Below are 26,208 nucleotides of genomic sequence, written 5' to 3' on the forward strand. Positions count from 1 at the left end.
GACATCCTCATCCAAAATAACACATAACAAATATATACGAACAAATAAAGACGCCAAAATTGTACTTTTCTTTCCAACTGTGACACTACACCACGAAACGTGAATATAATGCACCTGAGTGATTATTTATGTGCATAATTGGACTGTAATAACCACTAATGTGCCTTAAAAGCTCATTAAAGCTACACCAATAAAGATGCACCTTCTCAGGTAATAGCATCCATATTACCGGTGATGTCAACGCCCCAAGAAAAGGCGCAGCTATAACAGCTACATATTAAATATGCTTATAATAATTTGGACATTCGTATTTCACGCAAATGTGCTTAATTGGAGGTTAATTGGGACAGGGTTCACACACGGGCTAAAATCTCTGACCATGCCAGGTCAGGACCAGCCTCTGATGACATCACTTGTTCTGGTGCGCACGGGCAGGACGTCAGTGAGGCAGAGCGCGCGGGCCACACGGAGCACTGCTCTGTCATTCAGCCCATATCTCACTGAGGCAGCTACAGCGGAGCTATGGCCGAGGAGAGCCGCGGAAAACGGAGGAAACAGGCGAACCCGCGACGCAACCGAGGTATGATGAACTCAACTTCTTTGTATATATTTAGTAAAAAAAAAATTTTTTGCATGCATGCAGTCTACAGTTGCGCATGAAGTTGGTGCAGCTGCAGGCACTTCACACAAGTTGTGAGAGGCATGCTAGGCAGTTAACGCGTGTGTGTTTCAGTCACTCCGCTGTACGCACAGCTTGTGTATACCTGTATCTGACCACGCAACAATTTTTAGTAAACATTTGCGTTTGAGCAGAGAATTATAAAGTGTGTGGCTCCTTCAGCATCGCTATAACTCTGCTTTATACTTTGCTGCTATTCCTAATGCGCATGGACACCAACTTGTGGAGACGTGGAGATTTTATAGTTTTAAACAGAGCTTGAATGTGTGTGTGGATGATTTCTAGGACTCCACATGCAACACAAAAAATCTTCCGTCTACAAGGGAAATATCAAAATGTTGAATGCATACGACGAGGTGCAGAATTCACCTTGAAATTCCATCACCATTCAACATATGCGTTTATTTACATATATTTCATTAAATACCTCAAGAATTCATTAAATACCTCAAGAATCTGGAATAAACAGTTTTCGCAACAAAATAAAAAAAAAATCGAAGAATATAATATAGTTATTCAAATGTAATGTTTTTTTTTATAATCTTGTATATTTTTTTTTCCCTTAAAATAATTACTAACACCTAGGCTTACCAAATATGTTAAATAATGTTCAAATATATACTACTACAAAGATGTAAAAAAACATGTTCCAAATATTCCTATAATATAATTTGTTTGTTTTTAAAAGAGATTTTAAAATGCAAAAACAAAATAAGTATCAGTTATTTGCACACTGCTGCTACAGAGATTTAGTAAAATGCTTTGGAGCATGTTTTTTCTTGAAATAAATATTCATTATTATTTAACAGATACTCTTGGCCTGTTATGTATATGTATTTATATTTTTACACACACATATATATATGTATATAAATAATATTTCTGAGTTGCAAAGGAGATTGAAATCAAGATTTTTTCCCCCCTAGAAATTCTTAAAAAATTTCCTATTCTAAGAAACACCTCTTATGTCCTTGCCGGGTGCTCAGGAGACAGTTTTTATATAGTATGCAATTATACTTTAATTACACATTAGATTAAGATATGACAGCCTGGCAGTCATGCTTTTGTTTTACAGCATATTAAATGCTTATATTCAGGTTTTAGATTCAGAATATAAGCTCTTTTAGGTCTTATTGTTAATTTGTGTAATATTTTCTCATATCATTCATTTGGACCCATCAGATAAACATTAGTTTGTTTGTCTTTCTCAAAGCATAAGTGTCCATGCAGTAATGTATATTACTATTTTGTTGTAGGCAAAAAAAAAAAAAAAATGTTCAAGCATCCACTCACCATTCTTCTACATTTAATGTATGGATTTTTATTGTAGTTAAAGTAGCTGTGATAAAACATATCAAGCCACTGTAAAAAGCAGAAACTAGTTATGAATGCCTATGCAGAACATTTAAATTCTTTTATACTTTTATAAAAGTATTTTTTATTTCATCTAGAAATATAAACATTTTACAGTTTATGTGTTTTGGGATATCTATTTTGTCTTTAGTAATACATGATGCACAGTTGTTGATGATTTATGAAAATGGTTCAGGTACTTTGGTGCTTTTATAGACAGTTTTTTTTATTTTTATTTTAATGGGCAATCATATGGATATTGTGAGTAATACTGTCCAATATTCTTTCAGTAGTTGGTATATATATATATATATATATATATATATATATATATATATATATATATATATATATATATATATATATATATATTGATATATATATAAATTTTCTGTGTGTGTGTGTGTGTGTGTGTGTGTGTGTGCCAGTATGGTGTGATTGACCTTCCTTAATAGTATGCATCAAGAGTTGTCAACTTTGTCAGCCTCACACCCCAGTGTAAGTCCTTTGGGGCTCATGCTACTCTCTCTCACACACACATGCACACACACACACACACACACACACATTTACGCCCATACACCCCCACAAACACAGTAGAAGAAGTGGCCTGTGAGAGACAACTTTTGTTCTTCACAAGTTATGCAGTTCCTCTATAAGGTGATAATGTTCCTACATTCATACAGTTGTGATAGCTCTGTCAGCCACACACTTGTGATGACAGCATGTTTCTCAGAAGTGTCAACTGGCTTTTGGTGGCTTAAATGGTCAGCTTACAGGAACCCACAGCAAAGGTGACAACTTATGGTGCAAATTAGGATGTGTGTGTCTTCATCACATTTTGCATTGTGATGGTGTCTTGCTTGTGTTCTGGTTTCAGGGCAGGCAGCATTAGCCATATACAGTACATATTTGAATCGCACACATGCACCTCCTTTGATTTTGTGTGTCCTCTCCTATGTCTTTTTGACATCCGTCTCCTCTCCCTTCTTTTCCTTGTGTCCTCTGGGATATGAGCATGTGTAGGACAGATGAGAGTGATCTGTGGTGAGAGAAAGCACACAGCAAAGCAGATTAGAGAATCTGGGCAAGTTCCCTGGAATGCTGCTTGCTCATGGCTTGTTTCATGGGAAAAGTGACAACAACATAATTCTTAACAATTAACACACCATGATAAAGAGAGGGGGAGAGAGAAAAAAAACATGCTGCATAATGTTTAACAATTCATAAGGAAACAAATATGGTCACCTGGTAATCATTTTCTTTATTGCACCACGTTTTAAACAATGAGACTTGTGCCCAAAGTTTGTTGAGACTGTGGATCGAATTAGCTTTTATTCTTTGACTTTGGTCCAAACAGCACCTTGAACTGAAAACATTCCTAAGTTTAAAAGACACTACATACGCATTATAATTCAATTATAGAATTACAGTCATCAATATGGCACATGTGTGCCTTCATAAGCCAGGACACAAAATGAAAAATGGATTTAAACAGCCTTCTACAGATCGAGGCCAAGACGCTTTTAGGATTTGTATAAAAGGGAAGAAGAAAATTATAAAATTGGCATCATCGTTCTTTTCTGTGATCAGACCGGATTAACGACTGAACGATTTTGCGGATCAGTAAATAAAAACTGTGATTTGACTAAAGCTTGTTATATAAAACCAAAGAAAATGTTTCCTCAACTTGGAATTCCTACCTTCCTACTCGGGAAAGTGTCCTCAACCTTGAGTTCACCATGTAATATCATATCAAACATGGTTGCTTAGACCATACAATTTACACAAAGTAACACTTCTCTACTTTTACGAGATTATAATATTGTTTGCTTAAATCTATCAACATTAGCCGGTTAAATCAATCACGTTGGCCGTGGGGTTTTTTTTTTTTTTGTTCTTGTTGCATTTTTTTTAGAATGAATCTACAGTACATCATGAACTTTAATGAAATTAGCTAGAAGCTAACAGATGACAAGCTTTCATGAAGGCGTCAGTATTTTTTCCGCACTTTGTAGCTGGAACATGCCAAGGCTGGACATGATGTAATTCCGAGTCCCCACTTAAGTCAAATGCAGCCTACGTAAATTTGACATATTAAGGACAATCAGTGAGAACGGTCAAACTATCTGACATGAAAGATGACGCCACATCATGCAACATCAAAAGATGAGATATTTAAGCATTTGACAGAGTAAGTAAGATATTTAGAAGGCGTTTAAAACTTCAGACAGTATGTCATGCTGGATCTGGACTTTCTTCTTATTGAAAAGTTCTTAAAGCAATTCCAGCTATACTGAAGAAGAGCACATGATAGAGACGAAAGTGAACACTTAATATGGCTCTGCTCATTGGCCCTCCTGGTCTTTGACCTTCTATTGGAGCAAAGCTAGAGTTCTATTCTGTGGTTGCAGCTCATTTCCTTTCCCCTTGACCCTCCTCATTTGTCCCCTCTCTTCAACTTTTCCAATTGCCTCCCTTTCCATGCTTTTTTTTTTTAAGTGCCAATTTATTTAAACTCTTTCCCATTTTTCTACATTCTCCTTCATTGATTTCCAAAGCACTCTCTTTGTAGGCAGCTGGGGTCCAGCTGTGTGTTTTCTCTAACGTGTGTGTGTGTGTGTGTGTGGCTCTCTGGCACAGGCTCGTCACAGTGGGCAGTGCACGAAAAGAGTAGGGGGGTAACAGAAAAACTGTAAGTGGGAGTCACTTGTCATTTTGGACCACAGAGAAAAACTGGGCAAGAAATCAGAGAGATTCAGAGAGAGAGAGAGAAAACGAGAAGGAGAGAGAGAGTGAGAGAGAGAGAGAGAGAGAGAGAGAGAGACTGTGCGGAGTCCAGGCTCCAAGGTTTATTAGAGCTGCTGCCTATACAACAGGGCCAAGGCGTCAGCCTCAGCAGGAGAGAGGGATTCAGAAAGACAAGGACAAATAATCAGCACATGGAAACACCGAAAAGGGAAGTGTAGTGTGTGAATAAGAACGTCAAAAACTGATAGAGATAGAGGAACCTGAATCCTAAGTAACAGACTTCACAGCAGCTCCTGCTGATAATACTAACGTATGCAGTATATTTCTCATTGTCAAGAATATATCAGTGTGTGGCATTTCTTCCATTAGGAAAATGTGTATTTTCATAGGAGAGATGCTTCATACAGAGCACCAAGACCAAGACAACACATTTTAATATTGTGTAGAATAAAACATTTTTGCAATGAGCCTGCTGTTATTGAGGAGGTGTGTATCACAATATAACCACGACTTTAAGTATAGAGATATTTCACATTCTGATACTCTTCATAGACATGTGGCCTCTGTGTGTGTGTGGGTGTGTGTGTGTGTGTGGTGTGTGTGTGTTTGTGTGTGTTAAAAAAGTTGTCTTGGGCAATGTGTGAAGAAAAGGTGAGACTGCATGTGACTGCAATCATCTCATGTTTGGAAACTTAAACTAGCCCAGCTGGCACAGTGATGAATCAACAATAAGCCAACTGAGATATTTGTCGAGCTGAATCTATTGTTTACGTGTGAGTGGCTGTGTGTGCACACACTTCTGGTGGTGTTTGTTTGTGATGTTTGATGTGTTGAGATGGACTGCTGTTGCTTGCCATGTGTGGTAGTGGGCACCTATGGATAATTGCACTGTTTCTTTCACACACTTGAAAGTACAAACACACACACACACAAACTTTAAACCTTAACCTCAAACCCCAAATGACTTTTTTATTCTAGCAGAAAAAGCATGTTGCTTTGTAAGGACCATAGAAAAATCCTCAGGTTAAAATTTGTAGGTATTTCTGTCTTAGTGGGCACATTTGTTCCCTACAAAAATCTAAACACACACACATAGGTTTGAGGTGTCTTGATGATAAAAATATTGACCTTGAGCATAAAGAGAGAGAGAGAGAGAGAGTTACTCCCTTTCCCTCCCGTTCCCAGTACCTGCAGGAAACAGGTACAACCGAACCACCCAGCTACTCTTACACCTGCACCTGCTGCACTGCACTTTCACTCACTTTCCACTAAACACAGCTTCACCCTGCAACTTTCATCACTGTATAGAAAAACCTTGACCACGTAAGAGATAAAGGGTTCTCCCTAGCGAAGACTACAATTTTCAAAAACACATACCTCTTACTTTGTGCAGTTTGTAATATTTGGCATTGAAGTAGGAAACGATTTTAATCCAGACAGTCTAAGAGTCGTAAGAGGTAAAACAAATGTGTGTAGAAAGTGTAAGGCATGAAAAACTCTGTAGTATGACACTGTATACTTACCTGGCAGGGGAGATACCATGATCAAGAAGGTGGTTCACCCAGGGCGAGGCTCAGCCATTGCACTCCGGTTGTGCTGACCCGTGCGAATTCCCCAAATGTGGGAATCTTGACTGCATAATTTCTGGTAGTGGGGGACTGCATTCGTGCTCTCCCCTGATTTTTTTTTATTTTTATTTTTATTTTTATTTTTATTTTTTTATTTATTTATTTATTTATTTATTTATTTATTTATTTATTTATTTATTTATTTATTTATTTATATTTATTTTTTTATTTTTTTTTGGGGCAGTGGTGGCTCAAGTGGTTAAGGCTCTGGGTTGTTGACCCCAGCGCTGCCAAGTTGCCACTGTTGGGCCCTTGAGCAAGGCCCTTAACCCTCTCTGCTCCAGGGGCGCCGTATCATGGCTGACCCTGCGCTCTGACCCCAACCTCCAAGGATGGGATATGCGAAGAAAGAATTTCACTGTGCTGTAATGTATATGTGACAAATAAAGGCTGTTTCTGTTTTTCTGTTTCTGTAATAAATGTACGGACATCGTGAATGTTATAGATATATGTTACACATGTTTAAATCTGTGGCAACAACACATGTGTCACTCTAGATAATTGCACTCAATTGCATGTATTCGTTTGGAGGACATCTTTATTCAATATGACTTAGATTACTCTACTCTAGATTTCTCTGCAGGGACATGAAAATATTGAGAGATTAGGCCAGTATGTTATGTGCTAGTCATATGCTCTATCTATCTATCTATCTATCTATCTATCTATCTATCTATCTATCTATCTATCTATCTATCTATCTATCTATCTATCTATCTATCTATCTATCTATCTATCTATCTATATGTCTGTCTGTCTATCTATCTATCTATCTATCTATCTATCTATCTATCTATCTATCTATCTATCTATCTATCTATCTATCTATCTATCTATATGTCTGTCTGTCTATCTATCTATCTATCTATCTATCTATCTATCTATCTATCTATCTATCTATCTATCTATCTATATGTCTGTCTATCTATCTATCTATCTATCTATCTATCTATCTATCTATCTATCTATCTATCTATCTATATGTCTGTCTGTCTGTCTATCTATCTATCTATCTATCTATCTATCTATCTATCTATCTATCTATCTATCTGTCTGTCTGTCTGTCTGTCTGTCTGTCTGTCTGTCTGTCTGTCTGTCTGTCTGTCTATCTATCTATCTATCTATCTATCTATCTATCTATAGCCATTATAAGTCATATTTAGCTAATGTATCCATTAGGTTTGAGCTTCTATGCAAACCTTTAACATAATGTCATTGTACAGTCTTTCATTTTCCACATCAAGTCAGATATTCAGTAAATGCCACTTTTCCCCCTATATAATTACAGTAGGTCGTGCTACCACTTTGCGATCCAGTGTCAAAAAAAAAACCTAACTAGACACACAACTGGTCTTTTGATATTTATTCTTGACTACAGGCCTTGAAATTCTCTTCAAAGTGACACAAGCAACCTCACTTTGATTACCTGCTCAGCAGAAGACAGAAAGGTTTCAGAATAGATTTTGTCAATAAAGTCCAAGTGCAAGAGGGTATAATTTATTCGAAAAGGTTCTCAGAAAGGTTTGTGGTCTATGAGATAGAGAATACATGACAATGAGAGAAAGAGAAAGAGAGAGAGAGAGAGAAAGAGAGAGAGAGCATTGCAATGGTATATTTTCTTTGTATTTTTTCATATACATGCTAAAGATCATTAATATAGCAAGCAGAGGTGTGAACAAGGTCTCACTAATACTTTAAAAGGACATACACAGTACGTATGCACACACAAAAATGCACACAAAATGCAATAATGTGAAGAGACAAGGAGATGAAGCAGAAGGCAGTTGAGAGAGAGAGAGAAGAAGGGAGGGGGTCGCTCAGGGCCCATACTGTCGCCATCACCCCCCTCTCAGAGTCCCACTGACGCCACACACTGCTCCTTTCCCCCCAAAACCACATCACACACACACACACACACACACACTTACTTCAAATACACTACAGCCAACCGCCTTCTGCTTTAACTTACAGAATTCAAGTCCCAGCCATCCAGCCATACGCATCTTTCTTTCTCTCTCTCTCTCCCTCACACACACACACACACACACGCACGCATGCACGCACACACACGCATACACACATGCGCACACACACACACCAATCATCTTCAACTTCCAGTTTGCCTTTTTAAACTTCCTCATTTTTTCCTTTCTCTGAAATGTCTTTATTCTATTGCTTTTTTCCACAAGTCTCTCTCTCACACACACACACACTTCCTTACTTGTTGTTTTGCTGCATTTGCACTTTGTGTGGCTTTAATTGGAGTGATTTTAAAGACGTTGGTTTAGGTTCCCATGCATGCCAGCACATACACACACACACACATACACACACACACACACACACAGAGGGTAGATTATTTCTGTTGTGTAAACGTTATTTTTAATACACATGGCTTTTTATATATTATTATTTAAATCAACTTGTTGCTATAGTAACTGAGGTGTAATACTAAAGCCGAAGCAGCTGATTTGCCTACATGTATTTCCTATTCATGTCACAAGGTGGTGCTGAGAAATGCCTGTTAATAGCTCTCTGAATTCAAAGCCAGCATACTAGATGCTGTAGCATGTGTGACTCTTTTTTTTTTTTTTGCTTTGTTTTGTTTTTGGTCAATAAATTGTACTATTATATGATAGGGTTGTAACTGAAGCAGCGAGGCTCAGCCGTGCCTATCGGAGACACATCAGGACTGCGTAAAGAAGCTGAAAGCTCTGGTGACTTGAGGCAGAAATGCCACTTGAGTCCATAAAAAGACGAAACAGTCCTACTGCTATAGATACCAGGCATATTTGAGAAACCCAAAAACTAATTTCTCAGCAAGTGCAAGTCAAGTCGAACTAACGAACTTGCACATTATATAGCTGTTAAGCTCAAAGAGGCACTTTTATTTTGGACCCCCTATTAAAACTTCAAAACTTTTTGTGCGTGTGCTCTGAGCTCTGAGAATGTTTTAATAATCACGAACCACGATTGTGTGGTTTGTGCAAATGCACAAAATAACGAACCACATCAGATAGCTTAGAAGAGGTTGCAAACATTTTCTTATGTTGGGAGGGGAAGAAAAAGAAAGAAAGAAGAAGAAAACAAATTTTGGGGGGAAGGGTTGGAATTTATAGTGCGGTGCAAAGAGACGGACAGAGAAAGAGAGACAGAGAGAGAGAGCGAGAGAGAGAGAGAGAGAGAGAGACAGAATGGGAAACAGTGAGATCTCTTAACAGGAGAGTCATGAAAAGGAGTTGCTTGGATAAAGAGTGGCGAATCTACCCTTTCTAAATTATAACCTGAAACCACATCTACACAGTCATGTCAGTCAAGTCAGTCATCTAAGATGTCCACACATACATATAGATACAAATGTGTGTTTAACACACACTTACACAAACAACATAAGTGAGACTTACACCTTTTTGTGACACCTGCTTAAGCCAGCAAATAGACACCTGTACAAAACCACTGAAGAGATGTGAAAATGAAGGTGATGTACTTGGTGTCACACCCACACCCACACACACACGCACACATGTACATGCGTGATGTTCACAATTTCATACTGTAACCAAGAACGTTATCAGATGCATGCATTTTCCACTAACCGTACACACAGGTAAACTGTCACACGTTTCACTCTGTGTCTCATGCTTTCTCTCTTTCTCTCTATCTCTCTGTCTATCTTTCTCTCTCTTTTTTATCAGATGAAAATAATTTCCGCTGAACATTTACGCAGGTTAACATGTCTCTTTGACATTCTCTTATGTGTATGCATTTCTTCATGTCTGATAAAACAGCATGGCAGAGAAGTCTTATAAAACGCTCTGAATTGAGGAGCTAGAGAATTTGACTTTTGTGTGAATTTGTTTCTCTTTTGTAGCTTGATGTGTTGATCTATTATTATTATTATTATTATTATTATTATTATTATTATTATTATTATTATTGAAGTATGATCTGTGGTATGTTCAAAAGCTCTACAGGGTTTGATAGCTGCAAGGTGGCGGTGTGGGTGCAGTCATGTAAAAGGCTTTGTCACACTGCTATAGTAGCTCAGCATGGGGAATTTCCCTATGCACCTTCCTCCTGTGCTGCTTGAATATTTGCACTAGAATGATCTGAGTCAAGGGTCTCTTACTGTGTCATACATTCTCACACACAACTACAGTTCACCCTCTCCATGTAGGCACTTTTTTTTCCCCTTCTGTCCTTCTCAGAAATTTTGTCTCCTTCCCGTCTTTTCGCAAGCTTAGTTGACTAGTGGTGCGTTCGTGGAACAGGCACAGAGGGGCGAACCCTGTTCTGCATCAATACACAGTCACTAGCGAGCACTCGTCTGTCACATCAGGACAATCACTTCAAACTGTTATTAGTTGCTGACAAGAGCCATATTTGCACTTTTTTACATCAGGCATTTTATTCAGAATGTTAGATTTACTCTGTGAGCCACTTGTGTGACATTACCACAGAGTTCACTATGTGATCATTTTTATTTCATTTAATTCCATTACGCTGATCATTATCAAAGGTGCTACAATACAGATTAAATGGGCTTAATCATAATAGACAGTCAACTTAAATCCGTTGTTGAAAATGATAGAAGAGTGAATTCGATATGACATCAAAACATCTCATTATACATTTCATATTGTGTTCAGTGACTATAATTGATGATCAAAGCTGGTTATTTTAATATCTGGAATATACTTAGAAAATGTGTGTGCTGCTATTATAAACGGATATTTTTTTTTATCTACTGGAAAGAATATCTGTTTTAGTTTTAGAGAAGAGCTGTGTGTTGCCAGTATATGTTCTGGTGTAGTGGATACGAGTGTCCATGCATACCAAATTAATTACGAGAACGAGGTAAGCATGAGCACATGTGGGTGGATCGATTATGAGTATGCATGTATATGCGTACAAAAACGTCTGTTTTCCTTTTTTAAAATGCAAGAGCGATTTTATAAAATCTGTGTAGAATAATTTAATGTCTGTTTCCCTTCACACATCCAAGCACATCTTAGAACATGACCGTGTCCACACATGCACGCACAACCACTCACTCCTAAGCTTTGAACAGAGATTTAGCTCACATAAACACAATATCCACATTTATTACTCCAAACCTACTTGAAGAGTTTTCACTGTCACAATAATAAAAGCCAGATCATCTACAAGCACAAAGAGAAAAACTATAACCTCGCTGCACTTAGTGTGTGCTCAGGGGAAGAACTGTTTCCATTCACACACAAAACTGTACAAAACAAACAAGTATGAGTATAAAGTAGGATTCTAGCGAATTGTCATTTAAGGTGCTGAATGTCCTGCCCGCAAACTCACACATACCTCACCTTAACCCCTTTAGGAGAGAACATAATGTCACATGCAGTGTTCAGTGTCACCCAGAAGCAGCATGACACACTTTGAAAGTGTGCTTGTAGTCAATGTGGCAAGTCAATTTTAGCTGAGGAAGCAGATTTTCTCTTGTTAAAAACAACACCAACAGTGTGACACACTACAGTAACAGTCCATCTTTACGTTTGCATGTTGTTTGCTTTTTGTTCTTTAATCTAATCTTATCTACATGTGGTATATTCGTGTACCGGTCCTCTGAGTATGACTAAGGCTTGAGTAAGATTTTGATGTGTTTATATGCATATCTTTCTCTCTCTCTCTCTCTCTCTCTCTCTCTCTCTCTCTCTCTCTCTCTCTCTCTCGCTCTCTCTCTCTGTCTGTGTGTGTGTGTGTGCATCTGAGACATAGTATGTAGGAGAGCGTTGTAGCTATGATGTGGTGTGTATGTGACTCATCGTCAGAGTTTGAAAATAGCGGCATCTGATAATTTCTCAAGCGTTTTTCACGTTAAGAAATGTAGAGGTTAAATGCTTTTATTTGCCCTTTAGCAAAGGTCTGGAATAGATACTTAATAGACCACAGTGGATTTGTGCATGAACGGCCTTTACCTCACCTACAAAAGGTAAAAACAGACATTTTGATCTGCTTTTGTATTTTGATCTGTTCAGACAGGCTGAGTGATATGATGAAGTGAAGTACAGTCCGAATGATCGGTGATATTGGCTGAGTAAATGTAAATGAAATTGTAGTGCTAAATGCTCCCTAAAAGCTTCAATATAGTCTGAGAAATTGAATTCTAAATCTTAAAATGTGTACATCTGACATAGTCTTTCAAGTTTTCATGTGGTATTTACTGTACTGAGAAAACTCTCACACTGTACATTTGTGCACCACATGATGCAGTAGAATAATTTGGATCCACATCCTTGGGTTTCTATACCTTTTTGCACTTTTTAAAACAACACTACCTTTTGACATAATTTCAATTTAGTTTTCAGTCTCACATAGTGGTCACAGGCTTTGTGTGCAAAAACGAAAGCTGAGAAACACCTACATACATAATAACACCATGGTATTGGATATTCATGACTGTACGGTGTTACGATACAATTTCATGGATTTTTTTTGTTCATTTGTACTGTAAAAGCTATAGTGATGATACATAAAAGTACATGACAATGAAACTAAGATAATGCCTAAAACTGCAACCTTTTTTTTTTTTTTTTTCCTTTTTCTTTTTCAGTAGCAATTTCTGTTTTCGAAGTGGGATGGAATAAAGAATTATTTATTGCTTTTTTATACTGCTGTCAAAAAAGAAGCTCTTCCTTCTATTTAGATATGAATTTCTATTCATATCGCAAATTTCCCTCTCAGATCTATCTATTCCATTCTTGTCTGATTTGTAGTTATCAAAATACGTTGTAAAGAAAAGTCCTGATGAGCATTTCTTAGTTTTTCGCAGTTCTCCGTGTTATATTATGTTAAACACTGTCTTCCTGAAATCATGTCACACTTCTCTACCAGATTTAATGTAGTTGTAAATTCAAGCTGTATCGCAAGCATATATCCATATATAAAATCTCTATTTCCAAACCATTATGGTTTTATTCTATTTTATTTTGGACCGAATGGCAAAGTTTTAATTTACATCATTTTTAATAATGTTTTTATAACATATATTTTTATAATGCTTAGTGTTATTGTATGGAATATTTAGAACAATAATATAGAACAATAGTACAATAATGCAATACAATAAAATATACATTTTAAAAGCACAGTTAAAAATACATTATGAATTCCAAATATAAATCCTGTCGGGGTTTGTTTAGACTGTATATGTGAAGAAAAAATGCGTTACTGTACACACTACATAACAAGATAAAAAATAAATAGTGAACAGACAAGATGAATTATGAAATTTATAAAACTAAAAAGCTAAATATGAATATTTTTTAAAACTAGTTGAGTGGTTGAGGTGTAGCACAGTTGGTGAAAACACTCTGTGCTGCCTACACAGACATGAGAATAATTGGTCGCTGCTGTCTCCTATCTTGTGCTGTGCTTGGAGGGAAAGTGTACCAGTATATTGGTGGCATATCTGTATAACTATAAAATCCTGAAAGGACACATATTATTTGTTGGTTATTGGTGTTTCAAATGTGTTAAAGTAGATCTACAGCAAATCCTTCATTTTAATTTAGCTGTCTCTATAAAAAATGACATCAAAAATCTTGACCTGTGTTTGTCACTCAGAGCACCACAGCAACAGTATATGATTTATAAAAATAAATAAATAAATAAATATAAATGTGGCAATATTAGTGGACCATGTCCACTAACGTGAGCACAAGCTGGTGTGAAGACTTGTTTAAGTCTTACACCCACTGAATTATGGCTTCACTATTCTGCACAGTCATAACACAAAAGGTCATGTTGTGCACAGTGTGTGTGTGTGTGTGTGTGTGTGTGTGCATGCAAGAACAAGGCCTTGTCCAATCCCCTGTTTCGTTAGGAGGTGGGTCATTATTGTGTTTCTGCTCTGTACAGTCATAAAAGAAACGATCAAATTGTGTACTCTGTGTGTGTGTGTGTGTGTGTGTGTGTGTGTGTGTATTTCACCTGGTCATAAGGGTGCATTACTCATGGATGAGCAACACTAGAACTTTACATGCCAACTCACACTCTTTCTCCCTTACACACACACACACACACACACACACACACACACATACATACAGTTAACACTTCATTGTTATTTCCATCACAGTCGAACTGAAACTGCAGTTTCCTGCCACATGATGCCAATAGGTTTATACTTTAACTAATTAGGCAGAAGGGAGTCAGCTCAATTGTACACACACACACACACACACACCCACACACACACAGTTTGTATCTCTTTATTAAATCTAATGTTGTAAAACATAAAGACCAAAATGCACAAAAGGTTTATGTAATTAATCCATACCAAATTTCAGTTCTCACTTTTATGAATACATGAATTTTCCTATTAGTTTACCTTTCCTGTATTTAGTGGGTTAATAGACTACTGTGAGTAAATGAATTGTATTACATCTTGTAATATTAATGGTGGAAGTTATGGACCTAAAAGAACAAAGACGAGGGGAAAATATGAAACAACTATTTATCGTCATTTATGTGTATACACACACACACACACACACACACACACACACACACATATATATATATATATATATATATATATATATATATATATATATATAAAATTTGTTTCGATTTTCATTATTGCTTGAAATGCAAAGCAAAAGCAAAGTCATTTCTAAACTAATCATAGGCCAGGGAGATAAGGCTGCTCTTTTTGTAAACATGCTGGATCATCAGTCTCATTTTCGGAAAGCCACTACCAGCTGATACAGTGTTACTTCTCCCACAGATACAGACATAGACGTCTCACTAAACATTATTCCACTGAAGCTAGTCAACTGTAAATAAAAAGAAGATCTATTAAAATAGGACAAAAACGATACGACTGAATCATTCTATCTATTTGCAGTTTCCTCAGTGCTATAACATACTCCTTACAAATAATAAAACATCCTTTAATTCATTTTTAGCACTTTAGTCCTAAGCACCTGAAAACAGTTATAATTAGCCACGTTTAGTAATTAGTCAAGTTTCTGCAGTATATAAATGCACCATAAGCATCTGTTTCTTCCACTGAATTTCCTGTTCCTCATTTCTGATTTAGTCCTAAGTAAGTAGTTATTATGTACTGGAGTTGCCAGATAAACAAGAATAAATTGAAATTATGAAAGGATCCTTGTTATCATTATTTTTTAATTATTTTTTAATTTTTATCATTTTTATAATTTCAACACCATTTTCATACTGTTTTACGTTTCATTATGCTGAATATATTTGTGCATTAAAGATATTAAACTTTATATCGACATCATTCACACAGTAAACAATTTCCTGTCTCACCTTCTTAGTCGATACAAATCAGTATAAACAGTGTTTATATTATTATTATTATTATTATTATTATTATTATTATTATTATTAACAGCTCCAAATGACTGGTGATTGGTTAACAATAAATACAGTGAGACTAGTCCAAAATAAAACATGGGGTGAACTGAGTCTTTCCTACAGTTATGCATTTCCCGTTAGACATAATGTAACACATTATAAGGAACCCAAAAATCATGAACATCATGGTTTGTCACTAAAATATATACTAAAGATATTTCTTTAAAAGGTTTCTCTCTCTCTCGCCAGAGTGCTCTCTGGGCTCTGAGGGTGAAGATGAGGGGTGTGCATGGGGGGCGGATGTGCAGGATGAAAGACATGAACAAGATAAGATGAGTCTGACACCCAGCGAGGGCACAGAGGCTGGAAGTCCTGCTCGCTCCACCCGCGGCCACAGTCTGAGCCCCTCGCTGGAGCACTGGGACGAGGCCGAGAACACGACCCTCCCAAGTACAACTGGAGAGACAGAGACCAGCGCATACAGTAAGTAGCTATGATTACATGACCAGATTTGTTCAGAGATGAAAACTCTTTACCCCTGTCAATTCTTTACAAAATCAACAGGCATTGACCAGGTTTAGGAAATTGAGATCAGGACGTTCTTTGAATGTCAAAAATGACAAACAGGCCTCAGTCTTTTGCCGAACTTACATGTGAATTTAACAGACTTTAGGCTATAACATCTGTCAGCAATAAAAGTGAACAGAGACTTTACAGATTCAGGCTGTACAGAATAGAAACGTAACGTACCTGACAGTGCGTATCCAGCTGATTATTTATCCTGGCTGACTTAACATTCATTTATATGATAGGAATCATTTTCTTTTGCATATGCATTTACAGCTACCTACTGTGTTTAGTTATGATGTATTAAGCAATGATTGTAATCATTGCAGGAGTTGTGACTCCAAACCAGTTGCCTGACTTCAGCAATTTCCAACACCTACGAGATATTAGAGATGATAAATAACCAAGCTGTGGACGGAAATTGAAACTTCTTGCTAGCATTTAGATAACACAAGTACCAAAGGTTATTTTCAAAAAGTTGTCACATCATGCATGACAAAGGGTCTTCATATCAAACTAGATGAGGTTCCCATTCTAAAGTCTAAATTAAGTAAGTACAGCTTTCCTTTTATATTCATAAAGAAGAAAGACTTATGCAGCTCATCTAGAAACAATCGTTGCATACTGGGTTTCTCTCTCTCCAGTGAAGAAAAGGAGCGCCTGCACAGCAGTTAGGTGCTCTGCCTCTTCTCTGGCTGCAGTAAAGAAAGCTGGAAATATGATGCCAACATCTGCAAACATTTGTAAAGTCCTCCTCAAAGTCACAGCGCAGTGCTGGCATTTGTCCTTGCTTTCTTTATATATTATTATTTGAGAGGTTTTTTTTGGCTCTCTGGATCTTATTGGTCTCGTGGGAGAATTTCAGAAACATTTTCCTCATTTCAGCTCTCATCATTCCCATTACAGAGCTCTTTAAATTCCCACGACAAGTCTTATTTTATTTTAAATTGTCTTTAACAAAAAGACAGGAAAGAAGAAAGAATTTTTGTGAATCATGTGATTATTTACACGTGATGTGTATTTCTGTAACATTCATCTATATTTGGGGCGAAACTGAGAAATGGTATGAACTCGTAAAATTGAACACCACAGGACAAACAAATGCATGTGTGTAAATATTTAATTTTTTTCTGCAGCTGTAAAGTGCAGACGGCTCGTATAACCACAAGATTTGGGTTATCATTACAACACAGACAGTAGAAGCATGTTGCAAATTAGCAGCATCATTTTCTTTCTGAAGTAATTATGACATTAGTCAGCAAGACAGATGTTGATCTAACATCAGCACACCCTGCCTCTGATCTCTCAGCACAGAAAGATGCCCGGGTAGAGGAGGACTGGACTCGATATGACTTCCTCATGCAGCTGAGAAAAGTGTCCCACCTTCCTGACTCGCGCAACAGCCAGCAACACAACGGCTCCATCGCTTCCTACCACATGGCAAGCGTGCAGGACGACACACCGTCCACTTTGTCACCGGGTGTTCAGGAGTCACCTGAGGGAAAAGGTTAGAAAAAAATTAGAAAAAGTTCACACGTATAGAGAACTGTCTTTAATGCTTCAGGATTGTCATTACCAAGATTCAGACTTGCTCAAGATACAGATTGCTGTATAATTCAGGATGGTGCACATTTCTATTCAGACAAACATTTGAATGATTTTTACTGCACACTAAAATTGACTTAAAATGATATCTGTGCAATAGGGATTTTTTTTTTCTTTTGCCAAATACGGTGTTAAGTAAATTTATAGAAATAAATACTTTTATGTCTGTATTACTACATTTAAAAATACCTGAATACCTAATCATGTGTACTTCAAGTATACTATGCTATATATAATCAACTAGGTACACTAGAATTTCCTCCAGGTATACTTAAACATGACGGTGTACCTGATGTAAACTGTACATCTCTCACAGAGATGTACATCTTGAAAAACATGTAGTGTATTTAAATTATATTTTAATCTTGGTATATCTGAGCATAATATCTACTGAAATCCAAGAGGAGATCTTTATGAGAGGGGAACAAATGGAGATACTGAAGTCTCTGTTGGCTTTCAATGTTGTTATGGTGGTGGGAATTGTTAATTTACCAGACACATGCAGATGTATGTGTGTAGCATATCTCCTTTATATATATTTATATATATAAATATATATATATTTTGTTTGTTTGTTTGTTTGTTTTTCTTTCGGCCCGACTGTTCTCTTGCTGGTTTCTGCAAACTGTGCTTTCCTGCTGTTTAGTCTGACCTCACCGACATTTAGCTAGGCCAAATGTGACCAGTTAGTGTAAAAAGGTCAGGTCAAATCAGGACAGCTCGACAGCTTGCAAGTATCAAATGGCGTGAAGAAGGAAATGAGAAATTGATTAGGAAACGCAGTGTACAAAAAGGAGGGGGGTTGTTAGTAAAATGAAAACAATATGAGAAAAAGAACAAGACTGAAAACTGCATGCAGACACAAAATGAATTATTGTATGTTAATATTTTTATAGTAGTCTTGAAGCAAAACTGAAAAATAAGAAAATAAATAAATAAACAAATAAATAAGATAATTTGATAAGGACAATTTCATAACCCAACTAATAAGTTATGGCTTTGTCAAGATTACTACTGTTATGTTAAAGTTGATAATTTGTACTTTATATATTTCTGGCCTAAAAAAATGACCTTAATGGCTAGAATTAATACCAAGCCATGGTAGTCACAATGATATATTAAAACCAGCTATCTTTTTTATTCCAAATGAATTCTTCAAGGAATTAGGGCATTTTGTAACTAGGAGAAAAGTATGTGTTTTATTTACAAATAAAAAAAAATAACAGCAATAATCCAGATAACTAAAAGCAGGATTATTGGATAATCAGGATAATCTTTCTTGATTAACAGATCCTGGGAGTCCTGATCCTACAGGGACAGAAATGCAGGTGTGTCCATTTTGCCAGCAGTCATATCAGCAGGGCACCTATCTCAGGGAACACATGAAGCTGTGCCAGGAGAGGGACAGAGGACACAGTGTGTGTCCACTCTGTGGCTACAGCACTCCATACAGGGCACAGATGGAGCGGCACATGGCACTACACGCCCAGGTTAAAGAGAAGGTGGGAACTCGTGCTGTGATACATGTCTTCAACTGAGTACAACATAAAGATATTGAAATATTTATCACAATTGATGGACAGTTCAGTTTTATTTGATTTTCTGATGTGTGTCTTACAGAATTCTGTGTCTGACCCTAACATGGAAAACCGGAAGTTTAAATGTACACAGTGTGGAAAAGCTTTTAAATACAAACATCATCTTAAGGAGCATTTACGCATTCATAGTGGTAAGAATAATGTGCTTTCTAATTCACATAATCAACAAAAAATCTCAATACAAATACACACACAATTGTGTTATAATAGCTAGTGAAACTGTGACTAATTACTCTATCGCTTTAAGAAAAAAAAATCATAGTAATATGTTGCACAAGATGAGATGATAAGAAAGGCTACATGTTTGCTAATAAAATCATTTGTAGAATTAAAATGACAAGAGTGGAGTGCTCATGCATTTTGTTAGATTCCAGACATTAGTGTCTATAAATTATATTAAGATATTGTTTAAGTCTTTAATTATTTAAGACTCTCATCAACCAGTCAAACAATTGTGCCATGTTGATAACTTTAATATGCATAAGGGGAAAAAAAATCATGAGATTTCCAACGAATATGATTAAAAATATGCTTATAGTAGCGAAACTTTCACATCTCACTTTAAAACAGCGAATCTAGCCTTCTTTCTTTTCTCTTCATCTGCTGTAACTTTGATATCTCTGTGCTGAGAATGTAACTAGCTGACTAACAGTTTTTGCACCCTAACCAATAAAATGTGACTAAAATATGACTCAGGGATGTGACGTCTGCAGTGGTTAAATAAGGAAGAATCATAATGATGACTTGACCTTTTATGAACATCATTAAAGCACAGTGCAAAACAAAGTTATTTGGTGCAGCTATATAAAATCAGCTGTGTGTATTAATGAGCTAGCATTTAGAATTGCCATAACATTTCTACAGACATGCAGAAAACCTGTAGTGAATATTGTTCTGTCATTTTAGGTGAGAAGCCCTACGAGTGCTCTAACTGTAAGAAACGCTTCAGTCACTCAGGCTCCTACAGCTCACACCTGAGCAGCAAAAAATGTCTCAGTGGAGGCGGATCAGGGAACGGCACATATTTCAATGGCCACTCTCACCCTGCTTACCTCTTCCCCTCCCCAACATCACCTCCTGTAGTTGGAAGCAGGAATGGTAACAGAGGAAAGAGCTCTCCATATGCCCCACTGAGTCATTGCTTCACAGAGCAGCTAGCCAATCAGGGACAGGAATCAATTGCTTCTGCCCTCCGAACTTCGGATCTAAGCAGACCGTGGGATTCTGTTACAGCCATGAGGATGGGGGTGTTTAAAGGGACTACACTTTTGCCCTTACTGCATTCTGGTGGCAAATTTGAACAGCTCCTGCAGGAAATGCTCCAAAAGGAAGTGGGGAAGGACGAGCAGCTAGGAAGCAGGCAGGAAAAGGAAGAAGACAAGACAGAAAGAAGAGAGGTGAAAAGTGATGTGCCTGTCAGTGTGATATCATGTCAGCGGTGCTTCCAGCTGTTTCCAAATGAAGTTGTCCTAAAGCACCACGAGAGATATCTGTGCAAGGGAAAAGATGAGCAGGACGCCGCACAGATGCAGTGCATCAAAGATGGAGCACCACTCAACTTTTCACGTGTCTCCCAGAACGACACACAGAAAACTCCCACCACCCCTAACGGAATGACCAGAGCGCTTTCTTCTCCACAGCGGACATCCTGGCATTCACTTCCACAGCAGCTCCTCGTGCCACTGCAGTCACCTTTACACTTCCGCTCTGACCCTGCACCTGCCTACTGGCCAAACAGAAAGACAGACAGTCCTGGAAACTCCAGCGTCATGAGCCCGACCTCGCCCTCACTACAGGAGCAGCGACGTCCAGGCTTTAGCTCTCCATCAGGCTCATCACCATGCCAGCCTTTTCAACACAGACCATCACCCAGATCAGAGGGTTCTCAGAGCGAACCCCTAGACCTCTCCATTCCCAAAGTACGTAAAGGCTCAGAGCCTGCAGCAGGCTGCAACGGCAGCTCACCACAGCCAGACCACAGGGATGTGGAGCATATGAGCAGAAGGTTAAGCCCCCTATCCCATCACGAAGCAGGCGGGGCCTATAGACCTTTATTCGGAAGCGCAGTTTTCAATAACTACCCCTTTTTTAATCCCATCATGTCAAGTGGTCTTCCAGCAATAGGGCATAATGGCCTGACATCACTTCCTCTAACACCACCAGCACCCAGCCCTGGGTTTCTCTCCCCTATAGCATATATGATGGAGACAGAGACTGAGACCATGCTGAAAAGAATGCATCAGGAGATAAATGTCATGGTGAGAACACATGTTGAATCAGTAACTCAATCTGACCCCAAGCATCATGTGGCCAGTAGTAATCTCATTCTTTGATTATCAGCTGCATGGAAAAGAACAAAAACATGTCCTAAATTTGGGGCCTGCTTTAGCTACCCTATCACATATATTTTAAGAATATTTTGCAGAATCATTCTCATTAAAACCCATATTAAAACCTATACTGACACCCACCCACAGCCCCTTCCACAGCTTTTCGACAATATAAGCAATTTGTACTTTCATTTCAACTCAGGGTCGCTTATTCAAGTGTACCTCATGAAGATAAAGGCCTAACTATAGTGCCACAAAAAGAAAAAGAATCATAACAGGCCTTCATTAGCTGTCTTTTAGGCTGTTGTAGGTTGCACTTGATGCATTTGTTTCCCCCATTTGTGCTGTAAACAAGCATATTACTCAGAGGGGAATTCCAGCCCCAACATGCTTAAAGGGCAGAGAAAATGCAAGCCTGTTTACACATAGCTACACATTTTCAAATTTCACACTCATAAAGTGACTTCACAAATGAAACACATAGGATACACTTTTTTGATCACATATTATTATTTATCGGGGGGCTTCGTCAAAGACCCCGATTAACAAAACGAATATCTGTCTTTAAGGGCGATGCTAGAGCTCGAGGATGTCTGGACTACCTCGCTCTGATGGAGGAGGGTCTAGACGGAGACCATGGTCCAGGAAGAAAGAGACTTAGGAAGACAGAGGAAGGATTATACGCTTGTGACATCTGTGACAAAAGCTTCCAGAAGAGCAGCTCTTTGCTGCGTCATAAATATGAACACACAGGTACTGACGCCATATCTTCATGTGTTTTCTAGGAAATGGGCCAGGATTTTTATGAATTAAGCAGCAAACAGGCATGAATTTATTCATACCAGACATATATTGTGATAGAAGAACTGCAGTATGTTCAAAGCACATAGATAGATAGAGAGAGAGAGAGAGAGAGAGAGAGAGAGTTACTATATTTACTATACTTTTCATCATTTGTCAAACTATATTGTAGAGATCGGTGTATATTATTGCTTAACGAATAAAACACAACAGGATGTGCTCTTATGAGAAAATAATTGAAATAATATGACAGGGTGGGGTCACCCCAAAATGATTTTTTTTTTCTTAAAGAAAAACACACAGCCTGAATTGAGTTATTCCTCTTATACTACGTTGCCAATCCTTTTTTAATTTATTAAAAACATCTCATACTTTGTATATGTTTAAATGTTGTGGAATGTCCACAAAAACATGTTAGTTTTTGTCTGTTGTTACTTAAGTTATTAAATGTTAAAACAGCTTTCCTCTCCTTCTTTCTCTCTTTAAGAATAAATCTCTTTTAAGACAAAAAAAACAAACTACATAGCCCTCTGTCATCATGTAGTATTTCATGTGTCAGAAAAAATTATCATAAGAATATGTAAGTCAACGTTATTGAGACTCTTTTCAAAAATGCAAAATAAATTTTCTCCCCACAGACACAATATCAACTGTTACACAGGATTTTTTAAAAAATCTGTTTATATGAGGAGTCTGCTATGCAGGTTCCTGTGATTTAGCTGTTACAACAGAAATGAAAATTCATTTAAAAGTGTGCATTAATGTACACCGATCAGCAATAACATTATGAGCACTGAGAGGTGAAGTGAATAACACTGATGATCTCCTCATCATGGCACCTGTTAGTGGGTGGGATATATTAGGCAGCAAGTGAACATTTTATCCTCAAAGTTGATGTGTTAGACGCAGGAAAAATGGGCAAGCGTAAGGATTTGAGCGAGTTTGACAAAGGGACAAATTGTGATGGCTAGACCACTGGATCAGAGCATCTACAAAACTGCAGCTCTTGTGGGGTGTTCCTGGTCTGCAGTGGTCAGTATCGATCAAAAGTATCCTTTAAGTCATATAAGTATCTTTTAAGTCATGTCCATGGAGGCTCCACCTCACAACTTACAGGACTTAAAAGATCTGCTGCTAACATCTTGGTGCCAGATACCACAGCACCCCTTCAGAGATCTTCAGAGAGTCCATGCCTCGATAGGTCAGGGCTGTTTTGGCAGCAAAACGGGGACCAACACAACAATCAATCAATCAATCAGCAGGTGGTCATAATCTTATGCCTGATCGGTGTAAACACATGAAGGCTGTGTTATTACAGAAAACATCTTCTGACCAATCATATTTGAGAATTTAACAGCGTTGTGGTATAAACCAGATTATATGACTGGTCTATTTAATTGCAAAAATACAAGAGCCTTTCAGCTAACTGTCTTTTCTTTCTGTCTTTTTAGGAAAGCGGCCACATGAGTGCCAGATCTGTAAGAAAGCATTTAAACACAAGCACCACCTGATCGAGCACAGCCGGCTTCACTCTGGAGAAAAGCCATATCAGTGTGATAAATGTGGCAAGCGTTTCTCACACTCAGGCTCCTACTCACAGCACATGAATCACCGCTATGCTTTCTGTGGCCGAGACAATGACCCAGATGCTCAGGGAGAGGAGCAGATTTTGGGAGAAACAGCTCTTTACACAAACCCACACACCAAACTTCATCCTGAGACAAGAGACAATCCTCTCATGCTGGAGGAAACAGCCACGTTCCTCAGCGATTCCAGCATGGACATGGCTCCACTAGGATACAGAGCAGAAGAGGAGGAGGACGAGGAGGATGAGGAGGAGGAGGAAGAAAACTCGTTTAGTAATCATGGGCACAAGAGAAGGGTGGAAAGAAGACTGGCAATAGAGGACAGAAGTAAACACATGGAAGAGTCAACTGAAGATTGTAAGAAGAAAAAAAAGGAGGTTGGAGGACAGGACATAAAAAATGATCATCACAGCAGAGAGATCAAAGAGGAGCATGATGAGGAACAAAGAGACATGAATCAAGAGCCAGTATGAATGCTCTGGACAGAGAAAATTTAAGCTAATTTGCCAAAAAATGTATAAAAACACAAAGACAGTTTTGTACAGAACAGAATTTGAATGCCTGAAGTGCTTAAAGGTCTGCCTTGTGCCTTTGGATCTATGCTGATTCACAAAAATCATGCAACATGCATAAACACCGTTGCTATTAATACAGTGACATACACAACGCACAAGGGCTACGTAACAATAACTAAACTGTATATTTGGTGCTCACTGAATACTGTGTTCTTTAAAGCATTTGTTTTTTTTACCAACGGTATTATCAGATAGGTATACAGGTTAACGAAAACACAAAAAGTATAATAACTGGAGCCACTATGTCTTCACATTAGCAGTTTCAGAATGCTCAATCATAGGTTATACCAGAAAATGTTTTGGGGTTAATCCAGGTACACAACCATACATTCACTTATTTGTTTCATTTCTGACCCATTTCCTTGAAATCCATTTAACACAGCCAGCAAATACGAGAGGGCTGATTCAGGGCATAGGGTTTTCACCATCATAATTATCTTATATAAACATCAAGGATATTCTAAAATAAAGATTGGTAGATTGATCTGTACTGTGAAAAACAGTAATATGTTGACCATGAACATTCATTAATTTCAGGATTCATAACAAAACAAATCCAAAAGTATTAGCACTCTCTGATGTCAGGCTGTCTGTCTGAAAGCATTGTGTCTCTTGTGACAGAGACAGAAACATAGGCTGTTGATCTCTGAAAAACTTGCTACATAGGAAAACTAAACATATTGTTGTTGCATACTGCATTGCTGCATGAGACCGCAGAGAGTGAGAAATATGACATTACTGAGGTTTGCTAATGTGTAGATTAACTATGCGAAGGTTCAGATCAACAGATCAATGCACAGCACCTGTAGCATTCAACTGCCCAAGTACACAATAGTGCTTTTTTCCAGGTTTGGTTCCAGCTTTATCCTGTTTTATTTCTGTTTAACTGAAATCATTGTTTATCTGTCAACATGTACATGTTGCTAAATGTATATCTCTTTAATCTATTTAAATATTATGTCTTATGTGCATCAGTGTTGCTTTTATACAAAATTTGTTAGGCTTTTGTACCATTGTATAGAATTATTTCAATGTGCATACATTTACTTACAGTCTAATAAAGTTGTACATATCAATTCTCAGGTGTTTAATAGACACAGTGGTCAGTGTGAACCTATTATGTCTAGAATAAATCATTTTTCTTTTTATAACTGAGAGAAGTATCTTTAAAATATTTACAATTTCAGGTATATACATCACTTTTTGATCATCTATATACTAGCAACATTTGTTTAAGATAACAGAATGAATCATCTGCATTCCCTGATGAGCAGTGAGGTCCCTTGTTAACAATTCTGAGTCAGATCCGGACTTTGGGCTGTCCCAAATACTGCATATCTACATAGATTAATATAAAAAAGGAAACTGA

At 37.6% G+C, this 26,208-nt stretch overlaps 1 protein-coding gene and 1 non-coding gene across 3 annotated transcripts; both read left to right on the top strand.

Annotated features, from left to right (window-relative positions):
- Positions 1-442: 442 nt before the first annotated feature.
- On the top strand, positions 443-25,923 carry LOC131361132 (zinc finger E-box-binding homeobox 2-like). 2 transcript variants are annotated; one of them, XM_058402055.1, is made up of 8 exons: positions 443-580; positions 16,027-16,260; positions 17,654-17,851; positions 19,240-19,451; positions 19,570-19,678; positions 20,454-21,805; positions 22,447-22,630; positions 24,130-25,923. In XM_058402055.1, the coding sequence occupies exons 1-8, from the start codon at positions 523-525 to the stop codon at positions 24,735-24,737; spliced, it is 2,955 nt and encodes a 984-aa protein (XP_058258038.1). In that variant the 5' UTR covers positions 443-522; the 3' UTR covers positions 24,738-25,923. The 2 variants fall into 2 exon arrangements, with proteins under 2 accessions (XP_058258038.1, XP_058258039.1); XM_058402056.1 differs by lacking the exon at positions 443-580 and adding an exon at positions 12,155-12,379.
- Positions 6,299-6,462, top strand: LOC131362317 (U1 spliceosomal RNA). Its single transcript, XR_009206161.1, has one exon. It is a non-coding gene; the product is annotated as a U1 spliceosomal RNA (small nuclear RNA).
- Positions 25,924-26,208: the final 285 nt, after the last annotated feature.

Source organism: Hemibagrus wyckioides, linkage group LG11 (genome assembly GCF_019097595.1).
Source record: "Hemibagrus wyckioides isolate EC202008001 linkage group LG11, SWU_Hwy_1.0, whole genome shotgun sequence".
Lineage (NCBI taxonomy): Eukaryota > Metazoa > Chordata > Actinopteri > Siluriformes > Bagridae > Hemibagrus > Hemibagrus wyckioides.